We start from the raw sequence: 18,480 nt of genomic DNA, 5'->3' as shown, positions 1-18,480 counted from the left end.
GCATGGACTTAGTTTATAGGAAAAGAGATTCCACCCAAACCTTAAAAGGAATTTATTGAGGATAAGAGCTGAATAGCAGTGAGCAGATGGCCTTGGGAGTTTATCCAATAAGGTTGGCTTGCCATCAACGGAGAGCTCTTTGGGGATGTTTTCTACATAGCAGGAGGCTGCACAACAGACATCACCTGCTGAATTCGAAGATCTGTCTTTTCAATCATTTTAATTTAGAACCAGCACTGATATTCTCAACACATGTTGTGTTATCTCAAAGGGCTGAGCTCTTACCTTTTACCACTCTATTCAGAAAAAGTGGATCATGCCTTCTTTTTAGTAGGAACTAAAAGGAAGGAACTCCATCAATGTTTAACATTTACACAAATGATCAGCCACTGCCAGAAGGGACAGAGTTTCATCGATGCTGACGATTGTGCCATCACTGCCCAAGCAGGGAGCTTTGAAATGGTTGAACAGAAGCTCTCCGAAGCTATAGGTGCTTTTACTGCCTATTATAGGGAAAACCAGCTGATTCCTAATCCATCTAAAGCACAGACCTTAAGAACAGACAAGCATCTTGAGCTCTGGGAAAGAATCCCACTGGAGCATTGCAGCACACCAAAATACCTGGGAGTTACCCTGGACTGTGTTCTGACCTAGAAGAAGCACTGCTTGAATATCAAGCAAAAAGTGGGTGCTAGAACCGATATCATGCGAAAACTGACTAACACATCTTGGGGATCACATCCAGACACAGTGAAGACATCTGCCCTTGCACTTTGCTACACCGCTGGAGAAATTATATGGCTTAGCCGATATTGCACCACCTGACATCCATTGGGAAGTAACAGTCAATAGTGAAAAGACTAAGGCAGTGACGTCTCCAGATCATCACCTGTTTGGATATCAGCTAGCACACCAACGCCTTAAATCAAGAATCAGCTTTCTAAGATCTACAGAGATACTCGCAGGAACACCCCAGCCAGAGAGTCCAAAAGTGGCAGGCTAAAACCCAGAAACTCAAGCCATGGTTGAGACCGAATGAGAGACTCCTTCCTGGGCACACAGAAGACTGAGTCACTTGGAAGGTGCTGAACAGACTGCGCTCTGGCACCACAAGATGCAGAGCCAACCTTAAGAAATGGGGCTACAAAGTGGAGTCCACAACATGAGAGTGTGGAGAAGAGCAAACCACAGACCACCTATTACAATGCAGTCTGAGCCCTGCCACATACACAATGAAAGACTTTCTCACAGCAACACCAGAGGCACTGCAAGTGGCCAGCTTCTGGGCAAAGGACATTAGCAAAATGCCAAGTTTTTAACTTTGTTTGTGTTTTTAAATACATTACAATGGTACCCTTGGTTCGCTTCTGATACGATAAATAAAAGTAGGAACTAAGATTCAGCATTCACATTGATCCATGGACAAGTTGAACCAGTTTTTGGATGGATTTTTTTGACTTGGAAGTGTAAACTTATATAGGGTACCCCAAATTTGAGTTATGTTTCTCTTTCTCCCTATTGCAGTACTATCAGACAAAGAGAACAAAGAGGAATAGGAAGTGAAGAGGTTTGCAGAGGCTGAACGACTTCAGATGGAGGAGACATCTGCAGTTCAAGATGACCAAAAAAAGGCAACAGACAGCTGAAGAAGAGCAGAACAGTGAACCCATAGCCAGAGAAGGTGGAGAAGTCTGTGAAATCTCAGCCCCAAAAGAGATCCGGGGGGTGGGGGGAGGAGAGAGAGAGAAAGAGAACAAATGCCAAGCCTGTGGCAAAAGCTTTTGTACAAAGTCCCGCCTTAATGTTTACCAGAGAATCCACACTGAGAAGAGACCGTACACATGCATGGAATGTGGGAAGGGCTTTAGGCAGAGCAGACACCTTTCTCAGCATCAGAGGATGCACACGGGAGAAAGGCGGTACAAATGTTTGGAGTGTGGGCAGAATCCATCTCAATATCCACACAGGGAAGAAGCCCTAAAAATGCCAGAATTGTGGGCAGAGCTTCAGTCAGAACACACATTTGACTTCTTACCAGAAGATCCACACCGGGAAGAAACCATACAAGTGCCTGGAGTGCGGGAAATGCTTTAACCAGAGCACACACCTGACTTTACACCAGAGGGTCCACATGGGGTAGAGACCGTATCGGTGCCTGGAGTGTGGGAAATGCTGCAGTCAGAGTCCGCACCTTATGTTGCATCAGAAGATTCACGGCGAGGAGAAAACGTACAAGTGCACAAAGTGCAGAAAGAGTTTCCTCCGGAACGATCATCTGGCTGCTCACCTCAGAAGCCACACAGGGGAGAAACCGTTCCAGTGCTTAGAGTGTGGAAAGAGTTTTAGCCGAAGCTCAATTCTTACCAAACATCAGCAAACCCACAAAGCTGGGGAAACTCCCTGGTGAAGATCTCTAGTTTTGCATGTTCTCGGCCTCGGAAGCTTGAGCTGCATCTACACTGTAGAACTGATGACACCACTTGGACTGCCAAGGCTTAATGCTATGGAACCATTGGAGTTTTCCAAGGTCTTTCTCCTTCTTTGCCAAATAGTGCAGGTGACTTGCCAGACTACAACTCCCAGGATCCCATAGCATTATTCATTTATTTCTCATGTCAGAAGCAAATTGAGAATCCAGGTATATCCCATAGCATTGATATTTATCTTTTCCAGTGATGTATGTATATGTCCTCATCTCTTATAAGGGGTTGGTTTAACCTCCAGTTTGCAAGGGAAACATTTACTGTGTCGCAAAGTGATCCATGTCTAAAAAGTGAGCCACGAACATGAATGTTTGAAAACACTGCTATAATCCTTTCCCAAAACATGGCTCTGCGTTTGGTGGATTGGTCTTCCTTTGAACATCCAGCTAGGCAGTGTTCTCAACATGTGGGTCCCCAGCTGTTTTGGCCTACAACTCCCAGAAATCCCAGACAGTTAACCAGCTGTTAGGATTTTTGGGAGTTGAAGGCCAAAAACATCTGGGGACTCCAGGTTGAGAACCACTGAGCTAGAGCAAGAACTCACTTGTTTCTAAAAGGGTTTTCAATACCTTCCTCTTTTCTTTGCTGGATCAGGGAGCTGAATTGTGCCTCTGCTAAAATAATGGCTGTTGTTGTTGTTATTATCATCTTTATTTATACCCTGCCTTTCTCCCTGTGAGGACTCGACGACGACTAAATCCCACACTTTAGTCAAAGTTTCAAAAGCAGGCTAGTGTGATATTGGGCAGTTTGCTTATCTGTAGCTTCCAGTTTTATTCTCTTTGATTGTGTAGGTACAATGTTCCATCCTTTGGGGAAAGAGGTGGGCATTATAAATAAACATTATTATTGCCATCATATCAGCTGGATCTTCTTTGGATGGAGAGTGAAGAAATGCAAACCCCACATACTTCAGATGCATTGTCTCCTATATCCTTCCACGTTTGTATTATTATAATATTTATTATAATTATTTCTCTCCTGCTTTATCTCCGCAAAGGAGACTCTTTTATAGTTTTGACTTGCAGATTTGGTAACACTAAGAATGGGCAAATTTCAGCCCTCCAGGTGTTTTGGACTTCAAGGGATTGTGGAAGTTGAAGTCCAAAACATCAAAATTTGGCCGGAGGGCTGAAATTTGCCCATGTCTGGGTTACACTATGTAACAGGTTTTTTGTTCCTAGGTTATAAATGTCATTTCCTAATTGGTTCTATCATAAAAACATGGAAAAGGTTTATTAAACTTCAAAAACTTTGTTTTTGCGTGACATCCTGCAACACATTATGCTATAGTTTTTCAGTGACTATCTCATAGAGTCTCAACCAAATCAACAGTTTGTGGCAGCCACGAAAACATAGTTTGTGGAGTATAACAATTACTTTCACAGTAAGTACTGCACAATTAAAGAGAGAATAACACATTCAAACCAGGAACATGATTTTTTTCTCCAAATTTTGTTACATAGTGTTATTCACCAATTTAAAAGATCTATAGGAATCTCTAATTCTTCCATTACAATTCTATGGTTAGCTTCCAGCAGATAGTCTAGACCAGGGGTCCCCAAACTTTTAAAAAAGGGGGCCTGTTCACGATCCTTCGAACCGTTGGAGGGCCGAACTATAGTTGGCCACCGAGCAATAATAAATAACAACAACAACAACAACAACAATAAAAAGAGGGTTGGAAGAGACCCTTTGGGCCATTGAGTCCAATCCCCCTCTGCCTTTGTGCACCGAAAGCACAAACAAAGCACCCCTGACAGATGGCCACCCAGAATCAATAATAATAATAATAATAAAAAAGAGGGTTGGAAGAGACCCTTTGGGCCATTGAGTCCAACCCCCTTCTGCCTTTGTGCACCGAAAGCACAAGCAAAGCACCCCTGACAGATGGCCACCCAGCCTCAATGTTAATAATAATAATAATAATAATAATAATAATAATAATAATAATAATAATAATAAGGGTTGTAAGAGAAGAAGAGACCCCTTGGGTCATTTATCCCAACCCCCTTCTGCCCTTGTGCTGTGGGGGCCGGATAAATGGCTTTGATGGGCCGTATCCGGCCCCCGGGCCTTAGTTTGGGGACCCCTGGTCTAGACATTTCTAGACACATGTTCTCCCAGGTTAAAAAAAACCCCCACATAATTTATTTGTAATTTTTCGCTTTCACAGGGGTCCTGTATCTCTAGCTCCAGTGAATTCGGAGGGCTGATTGTACCTTCTGGCAAACAAATTAGCCAAATGTGGGCTAGCCAAAACTATGGTTAGGTGAATCTGTAATTGGATAAGTGAATGAACTCAAAGGGTGATTCTCACTAATGCTTCCTCTTCATCCTGGAAAGAAGTGACAAAGTGGAGTGTCATAAGCAGGATTCTGTCTGTCCTGGACCCAGTTCTGTTCAACATCTTGATTAATGACTTAGATGAAGGGTTAGAAGGTACGATCATCAAGCTGCAAGGCTATTCAATGATAATCAAGGTGGCCAATTGCCAATTGCCTCCAATAACAGACAAGAGTTATTTCTCCCACCCTGGACATTCCATATATATAAACTTCACTGGCCCATTTTCCAACAGAACTCACAACCTCTGAGAATGCCTGCCACAAATGTGGGTGAAACATCAGGAGGGAATGCTTCTGGAAGATGGCCATACAGCCGGAAAACTCACAGCAACCTAATGTGATTTCTCCCATAGTGGCAGCACAACATGCAATACTTCCATAGGATCCCATCCCATATTTTTGTAGGTAAATTCTTTTTGTTTTCCCAAGCACGCTAAACGACAAACACAAGGGGGAAAGAAAACAAGGCAGCCAGATCTACTAAGCTACTAAGAAACCCAATCTTTAGCATGACAAAAAAGAGAAAATTAACATGTGCGTACACGTGTGTACATATATATATATGTATTTATATATATTTACATATAAAATAAATAACAAACACATATTGACAGTTGAGCCTGCTACCTGAAGCCAAATGCGAACAAGACGGAAACAAAGAACCCGAGTTCTCACAAGCAAAGGCAATTGGCTTAAACCAAGTTTGCCCAAATATGCAAAAGCACCATGTAGACACTGTTGCTCACTTGGAGCACTGATCAGAGAAAGTATTTTCAAATGTGCTTGTGTGTGTCTGCCACTGAATAACGTTTGTTGGCCACAACATCCTCATAAGGCAGAAGTCACTGGAAAAACTTTGCAAAACTTTAGTTTGGAACTAAGGGCAACAGGGCCGAAAAATCCCCTCCCAGCAGTGCTGACAAGCTCCTAACCTTAATTCATCTTTTTCTCTTATCAGGCAAAGGAGGAAAACTCATACCACCAGCATCATACTTGCAGTAGACCCAATTGAGTATCTCCACTATTCTCTGATATATATCCCTTTCCTCTAACCACTTCTTTGCCTCTTTTCCAGGTGGAAAATAGACATTTTAGGACTCTTCCAAGCTACATGGAAGCCAAAGGAGAAAATGGTGGCCTGTGGCGAAGCAAAATCCTCTCTTTCACCGGTCCTTCCACTTTCCAAAAAATAAATGAGTATATTATTAAAGGCTTTTGTGGCTGCAATCACTGGATTGCTGAGTTTTCCAGACTGTACACGGCCATGTTCCAGAAGCATTCTCTCCTGACATTTCTCCCACATCTATGGCAGGCATCCTCAGAGGTTGTGAGGATGCCTGCCATAGATGTGGGCAAAATGTCCGAGGATGCCTGCTGTTGGGTGTCATCCTAGACTCCAAAAGTCTCCAGTCCCCAATGAGTAGCTAGACAAAGACAACAGGATTAGAATGAGGGATTTCTTTCTCTATTCCTATGCATGCTGTAACGCAGTGTGGTCCAACCCGCAGCCCGCGGGCCGCATGCAGCACACCAATTCATTTTTGTTGGCCCTTGCCCTTCTTACTGGGAAAATATTTTAATTTAACATTTGGAAAAAAAAAATAGTTCACCCTTCCTACTGCTTTAGGTTTTTAAGAACCTGCCATATAATGGCCATAATGAAGCCATTACATTCCTATATTAAAGTTTGATTGGTCCTCGGGTAACTAAAGGTTGGATCACACTGCTGTAACAGATTAGCCCACCTTGCAAGGTTGGTGTATAGGTAGTTTCAGGCCTTGCTTGTAAAGGCTTAGCAGAGAAAGGAAGGGAAAAGCGATCAGGCAGCTCCATAACTGGAAGTGCACTCTGATTGGCTGATGAAAATGGAGGGAGTTGCTTAGCAACTGGAGATGGGTGGAGCCAGGGAGAGTTTAAGAGCTATTCATGAGTTAGAATTCTACTGTTTTGAAGTTAGGAGTTTGGTGTTTAAAAAGAGGGTATGGAGATTTGAATTGGAAGGACAGGAACTGTTATTAAAGATACCTCTTTGAGGAATATAGCTAAAAGCCGCCAGGGAAAAAGGGCTAATACCTATAGTTAGCCTCTATGAGTGCTGGTGTTTCAAGCCTCAGGAGAGGAGGGTTTAAAAAAGGGTTAAATAGACCTGTTCTGTGGGAGCTCCATGCAGTCATGCCGGCCACATGACCTTGGAGGTGTCTACGGACAACGCCAGCTCTTCGGCTTAGAAATGGAGATGAGCACCAACCCCCAGAATCAGACACAACTGGACTTAAAGTAAGGGGAAACCTTTACCTGTTCTGTACTCCTGTGTGAAGGAACATTGTTTCCACAGAATTCAAGTTATAGAACAATTTCTCTGTAAGAGCAAAGCCCAACATTTTTATTGAAACCAATACGCATCTTTACTGTTCCAAGTATAAATAAACATCATATTCTTGTTTGACTTCATCTAAAGAGTTTGTGTACCTTCCTGAACATCCCAACGAAGAGGTGGCTCATGAAGTGTTAAATGGTGGCAGCTAGAGAAACCTGAAGAGTAAATTGGTGGCCGCGAAGAAGAAATATAATAAAAGGCACACATAACACATTATATATAAAATAATAAAGTTTGGCATCTCCCCTGCCTGTCTTCAGCCACGGGTCCTCATACATTCTTTCCTAGAAAGAGCTTTCTGTCTTTACTCCTCTCTTTCTGTTTGCTACTATCTCCTCTCCCATTTGTTGATGTAGGAATGTGATCTCTTTGAGGCATGAGATAACTTCCTCCCTATTGCCATTTTGTGTAGGTCTAGGTTTGGACCACATGGTTGGCCCCAATTTTCCTTCCTCTTTTGCCTTTTGTCTCCTCCTGTGAGGATACATCTTGCCATTCTCCAGGCAAGATGTAGCTGCATGCACATTTTTCTGATATCTTTATCTTTCATCATCCTTGGAATAGGAAATTTAGAAAGTTGGTTAACTCCAAGAACTTATCCAGTATATATTTCTTTTACTTTAATAAATACTTTTGAACTTATATTTTTGGCTCTGAAATCCTGTGCCATCCTAAGCAACAGAGGCTTATCCCAGCTCACCACACGTAAGTTTCTGCTAGATGTGAAGTGTGCTATATTTTTGGTGGAATCACCCCAATAGAGGATTATTTTGAGTCTAATACCTCAATAGATTCCCAATGCCATAAATGTGGGCAAAACATCAGGAGATAATACTTCTTGAACATGGCGATACAGCCCGGAAAACTCACAGCAACCCAATAAATAAATTCCATTTAAATAAATGAATATGGGATATATAGAAACAGGGAAATATGGGGAAATAAAATAAGGCGATGAAGGAAACTGGCAACCAATACTGACAGAGAGGTGCGGCTGTAACATACTCTGCTTTGCCTGGGGCACATCTATATTGTCAAATTGATGCTGCTCGACAACTCTTTAAATGCCATGGTTCAATGATATGGAATTATGAGAGTTGTACTTTTACAAGTTCTTTAGCCTTCTCTAGTAACAAGAGCTGGTGCTTCATATCTCAGGATTGTATAATTATGGTAGAGTCAAATTGCATTAATTTGACAGTGTAGATCAGGCACAGGCAAGCTTGGGCCCTCCAGGTGTTTTGGAATTGTGGGAGTTGAAGTCCAAAACACCTGGAGGGCCCAAGCTTGCCCGTGCCTGGTTGGGCAACTCTTTGGAAGAAGTCTTTAAGTCCAATGTAGCCTCCTTTGAATTATGAAAACAACCACGGCGTAGGTCTTTTATACACTATCTCCTCTGAAGTCATAATTTGGGAAGAGCTGATGGAAAGAAGAGTTCATTCACATCTTCACATTGGCACTTTCGTCTGTGGCTGCTCCTTCTTCTGCTCCTTGCGGGAAGGCCTCTTCGGAGACCCGGGAGAGGTCCGACATCAGGATCAGATTGACACATTCAGGGCACTTCTCCGGGCTCTCCGCACTGGAGGAGAAGATCTTCCCACAGTCGGCGCATATGAAGGAGTTCAAGCCCAGGTGGCTGCGCTGGTGCCGGATGAGGGCCGCCTTGGCCTTGAAGCAGCTCCCGCACTCGGGGCAGAGGTAGGGCTTCTCGGTGGTGTGGGTGCGCTCGTGGGCGATGAGCTGGGAGCTCTCCCGGAAGCACTTCCCGCAGCCCAGGCACATGTAGGGCCTCTCGCCCGTGTGGGACCGCTCGTGGGCCACCAAGCTGGAGCGCTGGATGAAGCCCTTGCCGCACTGGAGGCAGATGTAGGGCTTCTCGCCGGTGTGGGTCCGCTCGTGCTTGCTGAGGCTCGACCGGACGCTGAAGCTCTTCTCGCAGTACAGGCACTGGTAGGGCTTCTCGCCCGTGTGGGTCCGCTCGTGGGCGATGAGCTCCGAGCTCCAGTTGAAGCCCTTACCGCACTCCATGCACTTGTGGGGCTTCTCACCTGTGTGGGTCCGTATGTGGGCCATGAGGTGGGAGTTCTGGCTAAAGCTCTTCCCGCACTCGGAGCAGGTGTAGGGCTTCTCCCCCGTGTGGATGCTCTGGTGGCGGATGAGGTCGGCGCTCAGGCTGAAGCCCTTGCCGCACTCCAGGCACTTGTAGGGCTTCTCTCCCCAGTGGCTCTTCTCGTGGAGGACCAAGGTGGCCTTCTGGCTGAAGCTCTTGCCGCACTCCAGGCAGGTGTAGGGCTTCTCCCCCGTGTGGCTCCGCTCGTGGATGACCAGGCTGGAGCGCTGGTTGTAGCTCTTCTCGCACAGCAGGCACTTGTAAGGCTTCTCCCCCGTGTGGGTCCGCTCATGGAGCTGGAGGTGGGAGCTCTGGCTGAAGCGCTTGTCGCAGTGCGAGCACTTGAAGGGCTTCTCCCCCGTATGCGTCCGCCCGTGCGTGTTCAGGGTCGAACGCTTCCCGAAGCTCTTGCCACACTCGTTGCATTTGTACGGCTTCTCCACCGCCGCCGCCGGCCCCCCGAGGAGTGACGGGCTCATCCCGAACGCCGTCGAGATATCCGAGCCCTTCCTCTGGAGGAAGCTCTGCTGGACCGCAAAATCGCTGAAGTCGAAGAAGCCCCCGCCAAACGGGATGGAGATCGAGCCTCGGCTCTCCAGCGCACCGCCCACAGATGCTCCGGCTTGGTCTTCGCCGGGACAGAAGCTGACTTCGTCTCCGCCCCACATCATCCTGTTCAGCTGCAGTCGCTCCGAACCTGCCAGCAAAGGCGAGCCGTCCTTGTTCTGGCCCAGCCAGCCAGCTGCAGAAGTCAGAAAGAATGCAAAGAATTCAAAATCACATCTGGTGACAGCCAGGAGATCAACTATGGCAGGCATTGGCAAACTTGGGCCTTCCAGGTGTTTTGGACTTCAGGTCCCATCATTCCTAACAGCCTCAGGCCCTTTCCTTTTCCCCCTCAGCCGCTTAAGCGGCTGAGGGGGAAAAGGAAGGGGCCTGAGGCTGTTAGGAATGATGGGACCTGAAGTCCAAAACACCTGGAAGGCCCAAGTTTGCCATACCTGAACAAGGGGGATCAAATGAACCTCCATGACTACTAATATTAATTCTTTCTTTATTACCTGTCTCTCCTTAGGACTTGAGGCAGGGCACAACACAGTTAAAATACATAATAGGGCTCGGGCTGTGACACAGGCTGGAAAGCAAGCCAGCTGCAACCAGCTGCAATGAATCACTCTGACCAGGAGGTCATGAGTTCAAGGCCCGCTCGGAGCCTATGTTTGTCTTGTCTTTGTTCTATGTTAAAAGGCATTGAATGTTTGCCTATATGTGTAATGTGATCCGCCCTGAGTCCCCTTCGGGGTGAGAAGGGCGGAATATAAATGCTGTAAATAATAAATAAATAATAATAATCTATATATATAAAAGAGTGATGGCATCATGGCAGCGGACAAAACAACAAAAGTAAACACCCCACAACCTCGAAAATTGACAGCACAACCCCTCATCCATGCCTCTAGGTTGATACAACAAAAAGAAAAGAAAAATAAAGTCTTAATTAGAGGGAGATGAATAACTGTTTTTATCCAATTGCTGCCAGTTAGAAGGCTAAGCTCCGCTCACTTGGTCTCCTAGCAACCCACTCAGCCCAGGGGACCCTTTACCTTAACTACCATCAATTCCTCAATACTTTATTTCCCATACCACCATACTTCGCCACAGCAACGCGTGGCCGGGCACAGCTAGTAATAATAATAAAATACATTCAGTAAAAAAACAATACTAGAAAATACACGTAATTATAATACAGTAGTCTCTCACTAATCCAAGCCTCGCTTATCCAAGCCTCTGGATAATCCAAGCCATTTTTGTAGTCAATGTTTTCAATATATCGTGATATTTTGGTGCTAAATTTGTAAATACAGTAATTACAACATAACATTACTGCGTATTGAACTACTTTTTTGTCAAATTTGTTGTATAACATGAAGTTTTGGTGTTTAATTTGTAAAATCATAACCTAATTTGATGTTTAATAGGCTTTTCCTTAATCCCTCCTTATTATCCAACATATTCACTTATCCAACGTTCTGCCGGCCCGTTTATGTTGGATAAGTGAGACTCTACTGTATATGGAATAAGGTGGGAGAAAGAACTCTTGTCTGTTTGAGGCTACTGTGAATGTTGCAGTTGATCACCTTGATTAGGATTGAATAACCTTACAGCTTCAAAGCCTGGCTGCTTCCTACCTGGGGGGAATCCTTTGTTGGGAGGTGATTAGCTGGCCCTGATTGTTTCTTGTCTGGAATTCCCCTGTTTTTGAGTCTGGTCTTTATTTATTGTCCTGATTTTAGAATTTGTTTATAGAATCACAGAATCATTGAATAGTAGAGTTGGAAGAGACCTCATGGGCCATCCAGTCCAACCCCCTGCCAAGAAGCAGGAAATCGCATTCAAAGCACCCCCGACAGATGGTCATCCAGCCTCTGCTTAAAAGCCTCCAAAGGAGGAGCCTCCACCACAGTCCGGGGCAGAGACTTCCACTGCCGAACAGCCCTCAGTTTAATACTGGTAGACAGATTTTGTTCATTTTTATGGTTTCCTCCAGATAAAAAACAAAGGCCAGCTAATCACCCCCAACAAAGGATTCCACCAGACAGGAATAGTCAAGCTTTGATGCTGCAAGGCTATTTAATGCTAATCAAGGTAACCATTCAAAACATTCACACTTGCCTCAAACAGACAAGAGTTCTTTCTCCTACCTTAGACCTTCCACAGATATATAAATCCCACTTGCCTAGTTTCCAAAAAAACCTCATGACCTCTGGGGATGCCTGCCATAGATGTGGGTGAAACATCAGGAGAGAATGCTTCTGAAACATGGCCATACAGCCTGGAAAACTCACAGCAACACAATATATGTTGAGACCTGAACTCTCCATATATTTGTCTAACACCCCTTTCAAACTATCTGAAAGTTACCATGCGGAAGTGAGCATCGCAGTTCAAATGTTCCCTTGATTACAAAGTACTTCATTTTATCTGTCCTGAACCCATAACCATTCAACTTCACTACTTGATCCCACAGTATTATGAAACAGAAAGAAAAAAACAACTCTATCTTCTCAATATCATAATTTTTTTTAACTAGATAAGATCTTTGGGGTCTCATTTACTAACACATCAATCTTATTTGCTAAATCAACATATAATGGTAAACCATGTTCTGGTTTGTCATATCCCATCTTATTGTTGCATCCAAAAACTATCCCTGCAAACATACCATAGCTATCAAAAGTTTTCATGGCCGGAATCACTGGGTTGCTGTGAATTTTCTGGGCTGTATGGCCCTGTTCCAGAAGCATTCTCTCTGACGTTTCACCCACATCTGCGGCAGGCATCCTCAGAGGCTGTAAGGTTTTCAACCTCCGAGGATGCCTGCCATAGATGTGGGTGAAACGTCAGGAGAGAATGCTTCCGGAACATGACCATACAGCCCGGAAAAACTCACTGCAACCCATACCATAGCTAGTTAGCCAGCTACAAACCACAACTAAGTGTCATACTTTTATTGTTAATGTAGTAATTCTAGATTGTTTAAAATGTGGTGTGTCGTTACATTTAAGCCCAAAAACACTTCTGAGCCTTGGCTCCCTTAGTTCCTTATCCTGAATAACAAAACAAAAGAGAAACAGAAATGGGAAAACAATAAACTTGTGTATGGCCACGGATTGGACTGGACTCTATGATTCTAAGGGAACATCAATGACTACTAATAAATATGTTTACATATCAATGGTTTGGGAACTTAAAAGGAGATTAATGTAGTTGTGCACATGTCCCGCTGCCCAGCTTCCCCTAGATAATGGTTGAATCAAAATGTAAACAAAGTTTTTGACTAAGTCCAGTTTGGTCTGATCTAACACGGCACTTCTTATTTCTTAATCATGTCTCCATCTGCTTTCCAGTTGAGGTGCAAGGCAGGTGGTAGTCTCCTCCTCTGGAGATCTTTAAGCAGAACTGGATGGCCATCTGTCGGGGGTGCTTTGATTAATTCTGCATGGAAGAAATGGGTTGGACTGGATGGCCCTTAGGGTCTCTTCTAACTATAACATGGTTAACATGGTTTAGCATAATGTGCGAAGATAACAATTCTATCCACATCCGGCAGAAAGAGAATTACCTTTGAGTCTCAGCATCATCTCCTGGAAAGCATTGCTGTTTTGGCAAAAATCTCCGTAGCGCTGCCTTATTTCCTCTAACCTCTGAGATGGAGATTCTTCCTCTTCCCTGGGGAGGGAAAGAAAGAAGTGAAGCCACATTTGGAACGGTCTTTTAGTGTTCGGACTATAAAGCAGGGCGGATTCACTGACTAAGGGTCATCTACAATGCAATTCGATATAACTTTATGCTCTGGGTCAATGCTATGAAATCATGAGAATTGTAGTTTGGTGGGGCAGCAGTCATATTTGGAAGAGAAGGCTATCTAGGGAACTTTATGGACCAAACTGGGGTGGCCATAGACCTGATCCCTCCCTCTGATGCAGTAGCCTTTGGAGTTCAACCCTACACTGCCCAAGTCTTCAGTCCTCAATGAGGAAGAGTCAGTTAGCTAACTCCTGAATGAAACTTCTCTCTGTTTCTGCTCTCATTCTGATTGGTTGTGTAGAATGGATATTTTGCAGATGCATGCCTTTTGTCTTTGACTTCTACTTTGACATCTTAGTGTGTGCTGTGTGTGTTGAGATCTCTCTCTGCTTGTGTGTCAGGAGAGATGTAGTGAGTGGAGATTTTTCTCTCTCTTTTGAACCTTAGAAGAGATGGTGTTAGTTAGAGTAGCTAGGACCCAGTTCTTTACTATGAAGAAATGTAGATATTGTTTCTCTAAATAAACCTTTTGTGATTTTAAAAATTGAACTTGAGATGTCTCAGGCACCTTTGGCCCCTGACCCCGCAGCTATTGCTGACCAAACTGAAGAGGATTTGGTTTTTTTCCCAAGTGAGCAAGATTCAATTCCTTTCCAGATGTCTCCTGTTGACATTTCTGTGCCAGAGCCAATTAAGGATGCCCTTGAGACGGTGCCGGCTCTCCCCGGATCTCCGGAGGAATTACTGTTTGATCGAAGGGCTTTTTTGAAAACAGACCGCTCTCAAAGGCAAAGTTTAAGAAAAAGTGCCAGATTAGCAGAGCGAGGCAATTGTGGCTAAACCCAGTTCTCTTGGGAAGAATTAGGGAGACAGGCCCCTAGCGTGATGTTTTGGCGTTTCAGTTCTCTTGGGAAGTATTGGGGAGTCAAGCACCTGTTTGGGGAGCTATGAACTTCATTAAAAGTCTTGTGCTGAGAATCTTCTGTGTGGTGTCAACTTAACTTCTGACTGGGAGGCATCGTCGTCTCTTTTTCCTGTTTTCCAAGCGGCCAGATGGTGAGCTTACTCTGGAGTAGACCTGGTGTTGGTTTACCTTCTTGCCACGTTGGGACTGCGTTTCAGCTCCTGAACATCTAGTTTTGCCTTGCCCTGCAATCCGGATTTGGACATTTATTCTAAAGGACTTTACTTGCTCCCTGCTCTTTTCCCCACCCAAAACTCAGACGGAGTTTGAGTGTGTTTCAGTTTTTGGATTTTGAACTCTAATACTGGACATAAGACTTTATTTTATTGGACTAAAATTGAACTTTTCTGGAAAGTCAATTGCTACTTTTACTTTGCTGCTTATTTCCATTTGGAACTTTATTTGCTTTAATAAAGATATTATATTGTTATTGGCTTCTGTGTTGGTTCCCGGTGTTCGCGCCACCCAGGAGTGTTACAGAACTCAGCATGTTTGCCTCCTAAGCTCTAAATTCTTTACAGCCACATGGAACTTCAAGCTCTGCTTGCTGTGAGCTGAATGCTCAACCACAAGTATCCTGCTTTTGCATATTTTTGATTCTATTTTGGGGAAGTTTTCCTTAACATCCAGAAAATCCTAACAACAGCTCCTGGGATCATATTCCTAGGAAGATGCTTTTTTTTCGGGTCAGGAGCAACTTGAGAAACTGCAAGTAACTTCTGGTGTGAGAGAATTAGCTATCTGCAAGGACGTTGCCCAGGAGATGCCTGGATGTTTGATGTTTTACCATCCTTGTGGGAGGCTTCTCTCATGTCCCAGAAAGATGCTAAAAGAAACAAACAATTGGTTTCCCACTGCATTGCTGTGTCATTATCCATCTCCTTTCCCCTTACAAGTGAAGTTGTAGGGAAATGTTTCAAGAAAAATCACTGACCACTACTTTAGGGTCGACTGAAGGATGCTGGAGAAGGAAAATCAACGGCATATAGATGCAAAAAGGGGGCCCATGAAACCAGGCTATGTCTTACCTGCTCTCGATGCTTCCAGCTTCCTACAGGAAAGAGAAGGGAGGGAAGGACATAAAATGTGAGGCACACAGGAGGAAAACCTTCTGTTTGTTCTTTTTAGAAAGCAAAAGTCTAATAAAATCAGAAGGCAGAGCAGCATGGGAAGAAACAGATAGAAAGAAGTATAATATTGCCTGGAATTTCACTGAATTGGATCAATGGGACTCACTGCCACAAGATGTTCCAATAGATAATAGCATTTAAAAAAACCAATGATTCGGTTGGGTCTACAATTCACATTTCACTTTTGTAATTTTTAAGTATTGGACATGATGCCCGGACTGATGTGAAGTTGCCACATGACTGCTGCTTGGCTATTTGAGCTGGCAGGAGCTCCAGACCAAATGCATCAGAAGGCAGTTTGGAAACATACCACTATCTCCTCTCCGCTGTTTTCTCCCTCCTCCTCGTCTCCCATCCTTCTCTGGTCTTCTATCACTTCTGGATCAATTGACACCTTCAAGAGAAGATAAATGGTTAATGCTCACTCTCCTCTTTGTTTTATTAAAAACTCCATACACAGGCAGTCCCTAAGTTACAGACAAGATGGGTTCTTGTAGGTTGTTCTCAAGTTCAATTTGTATGTAAGTCAGAAAGGCAATTTTTTTAAAGTTTAACTCCAGCCAAATATATACGAGGGTTATCCAGAAAGTAGATTACGTTTTGGAATTAAAAATGAACAAAGTATAGGAGAAAACATTTACCATATGCAGTTGAAAGCCACATCCAAATACCACTTCTCAACATAGTCGCCATTCAAATCTAGGCACGTATCATAGTGATGAATGAGCTTGGCAACTCCTCCCCCACAAAACTCTGCTGCTTGCGTCCTCAACCAGCCAGTCACCCCTTCCCGCAGCTGCGCATCATTGCCAAAACACTGTGTTGAGGACTGTGTCGAGGAAGTGTCTAGGACTGTGTGATGTATTTTCGGATGATGCGCGCAGATCCCAGTAGGGTGGCCTTTTGCAGTTGGCAGATCGTAATTTTGTCAATGTCTATTGTTTCCAAATACCAGCTGAGATCTTTTGGCATGGCAGTTATTATTATTATTATTATTATTATTATTATTATTATTATTATTATTATTATTATTTCAGGCTGGAAAATAAATAACTTTATGCTTTAAAGTTATCGAAAAGTTATTCATAACAGAAACCCAAAAAATAAGTAATTCCTTCCCTATAAGCTGTCATAAGTCATAAGATAAGTTCATCCGTACCTTATCGGTACGGGTGTTTGGGTATTCCTCTTCTTCGGCATCTTCGATTATTAAGTCTTCGCTGCTACTCTCCTCTTCCCCATCTTCTCCAATTTCCAGGACATCGATCAGATTCTCCTTTGATTCCTGGGGAAGGAAGGAGGAAAGCAAAGCAAAATCAGCATCTGGATTTTGTTCGTAACCTGAGCACCACAGAGGTTGCTTTGATCCAAATGTCTCAATGAACACAGCAGATGAGGAGACTCAATATCTTGTTATCGATTCCCTTTACACTTCCCTGTCTACCAGGAAAATTATGTTGCTCTGTTTTAAACACAGAGCCAAAAACGCCCTTTACCATGTGCGTTACCCAGGCCTTGGCGATTCCATGCACTTTATTACCTTTAGTTGTTCCCATCCCTAACCACCAAAGAATATGCATTTTTTTAGATTTCCATTCCCCTTAAAATGGCCCATGGCCTAAGGTGCTTGATTATGGATTGGGATTATTGTCTATGTTTTAAGTTATTTTAACTTTTGTGAGAAGTGTTATTATATTGTGATTTTATTGTGTTACTGTTTTTATTGATGTAATACTGTTTTGGGCTTTTCCCAGTGTAAGCCGCCCCGAGTCCTTTGGGAAATGGAGCGGGATATAAATAAAGTTTTATTATTATTATTACTTTAGCCATTATGTGATAAAAAGTTAGTATGTGCTTTCAATGAGGCTGGGCTTAGCACAGCGGGCTAAACAGCTGTGCTGCAGAAAATCCTGCCAATTGAAAGATCGGCATTTCAAACCTGAGTCGGGGTGAGAACCCGCCATCAGCCCCAGCTCACCTGCCTGCCTAGTAGATCAAAAGCAGAAATGCGAGTAGATAAATAGGTACCACTTTTAGCGGGGAGGTAATAAAAGGTGACCTTAAGGACGTCTATGGCCGACAAAAGCTCTTCAGTATAGAAGATGGAGCAACAGCACCCCCCTGTGGCCGGAGTTGAGCACAGCCTCCAAGATGCCGGAAATGCGTTTACTTCTTTTTGTGTATTGTCTGTTATTGTTAATTGTATAAATGCATTAAATGCTTGCCGTATGTGTGTTCTGTAAACAGCCCTGAGTCCCCTCGGGGAAACAGAGCAGAATATAAATAAAATATATTATTATTATTATTATTATTATTATTATTATTATTATTATTAATGTACCTATTAACTAACAGTAACTATGAATTTCACAGACAAGGCTTTCTTAGCAAAGAATATTCAGAAGAGATTTGCTCTTGCCCTCTTCTGAACAAGGGCCAATTTTCTATTTTCTACCAGACTTGACCCTGCTTAGCCTCTGAGATGAGATAGATGTCTGGCGCCAGTGGGAAATGGTGGTTTTATTATTTGTGGGATTTATGAGCTAGTAGTATGTCATAAAATGTAGACATGTGGCTATATTACTTAAAGAACAAGGACTGGTTAGAACTAAGAAATAAGCAGAGTGACTGAGAAGTCTGTAGACTCATCTTTATGATTGATAATAATAATAATAATAATAATAATAATAATAATAATAATAATAATATACTTTATTTATATTCTGTTCTATCTCCCCAAGGGGACTCAGGACGGATTAC

The 18,480-nt window shown here is 43.4% G+C and overlaps 1 protein-coding gene across 1 annotated transcript in view; it reads right to left on the bottom strand.

Annotated features, from left to right (window-relative positions):
• Positions 1–5,380: 5,380 nt before the first annotated feature.
• LOC100566605 (zinc finger protein 813) overlaps positions 5,381–18,480 on the bottom strand; it is a 35,937-nt gene continuing 22,837 nt past the window's right edge. Inside the window, exons 7-11 of the mRNA XM_062973538.1 lie at positions 16,880–17,005; positions 16,031–16,114; positions 15,619–15,641; positions 13,442–13,548; positions 5,381–10,060 (exon numbers count right to left, since the gene is read on the bottom strand). Coding sequence (XP_062829608.1) covers positions 8,649–10,060; positions 13,442–13,548; positions 15,619–15,641; positions 16,031–16,114; positions 16,880–17,005 — 1,752 coding nt within the window. The 3' untranslated portion in view covers positions 5,381–8,648. The remainder of the gene's footprint in view (positions 10,061–13,441; positions 13,549–15,618; positions 15,642–16,030; positions 16,115–16,879; positions 17,006–18,480) is intronic.

Source organism: Anolis carolinensis, chromosome 2 (assembly GCF_035594765.1).
Source record: "Anolis carolinensis isolate JA03-04 chromosome 2, rAnoCar3.1.pri, whole genome shotgun sequence".
Classification (NCBI taxonomy): Eukaryota; Metazoa; Chordata; class Lepidosauria; order Squamata; family Dactyloidae; genus Anolis; species Anolis carolinensis.
This window is presented reverse-complemented; position numbering and strand designations above follow the sequence as displayed.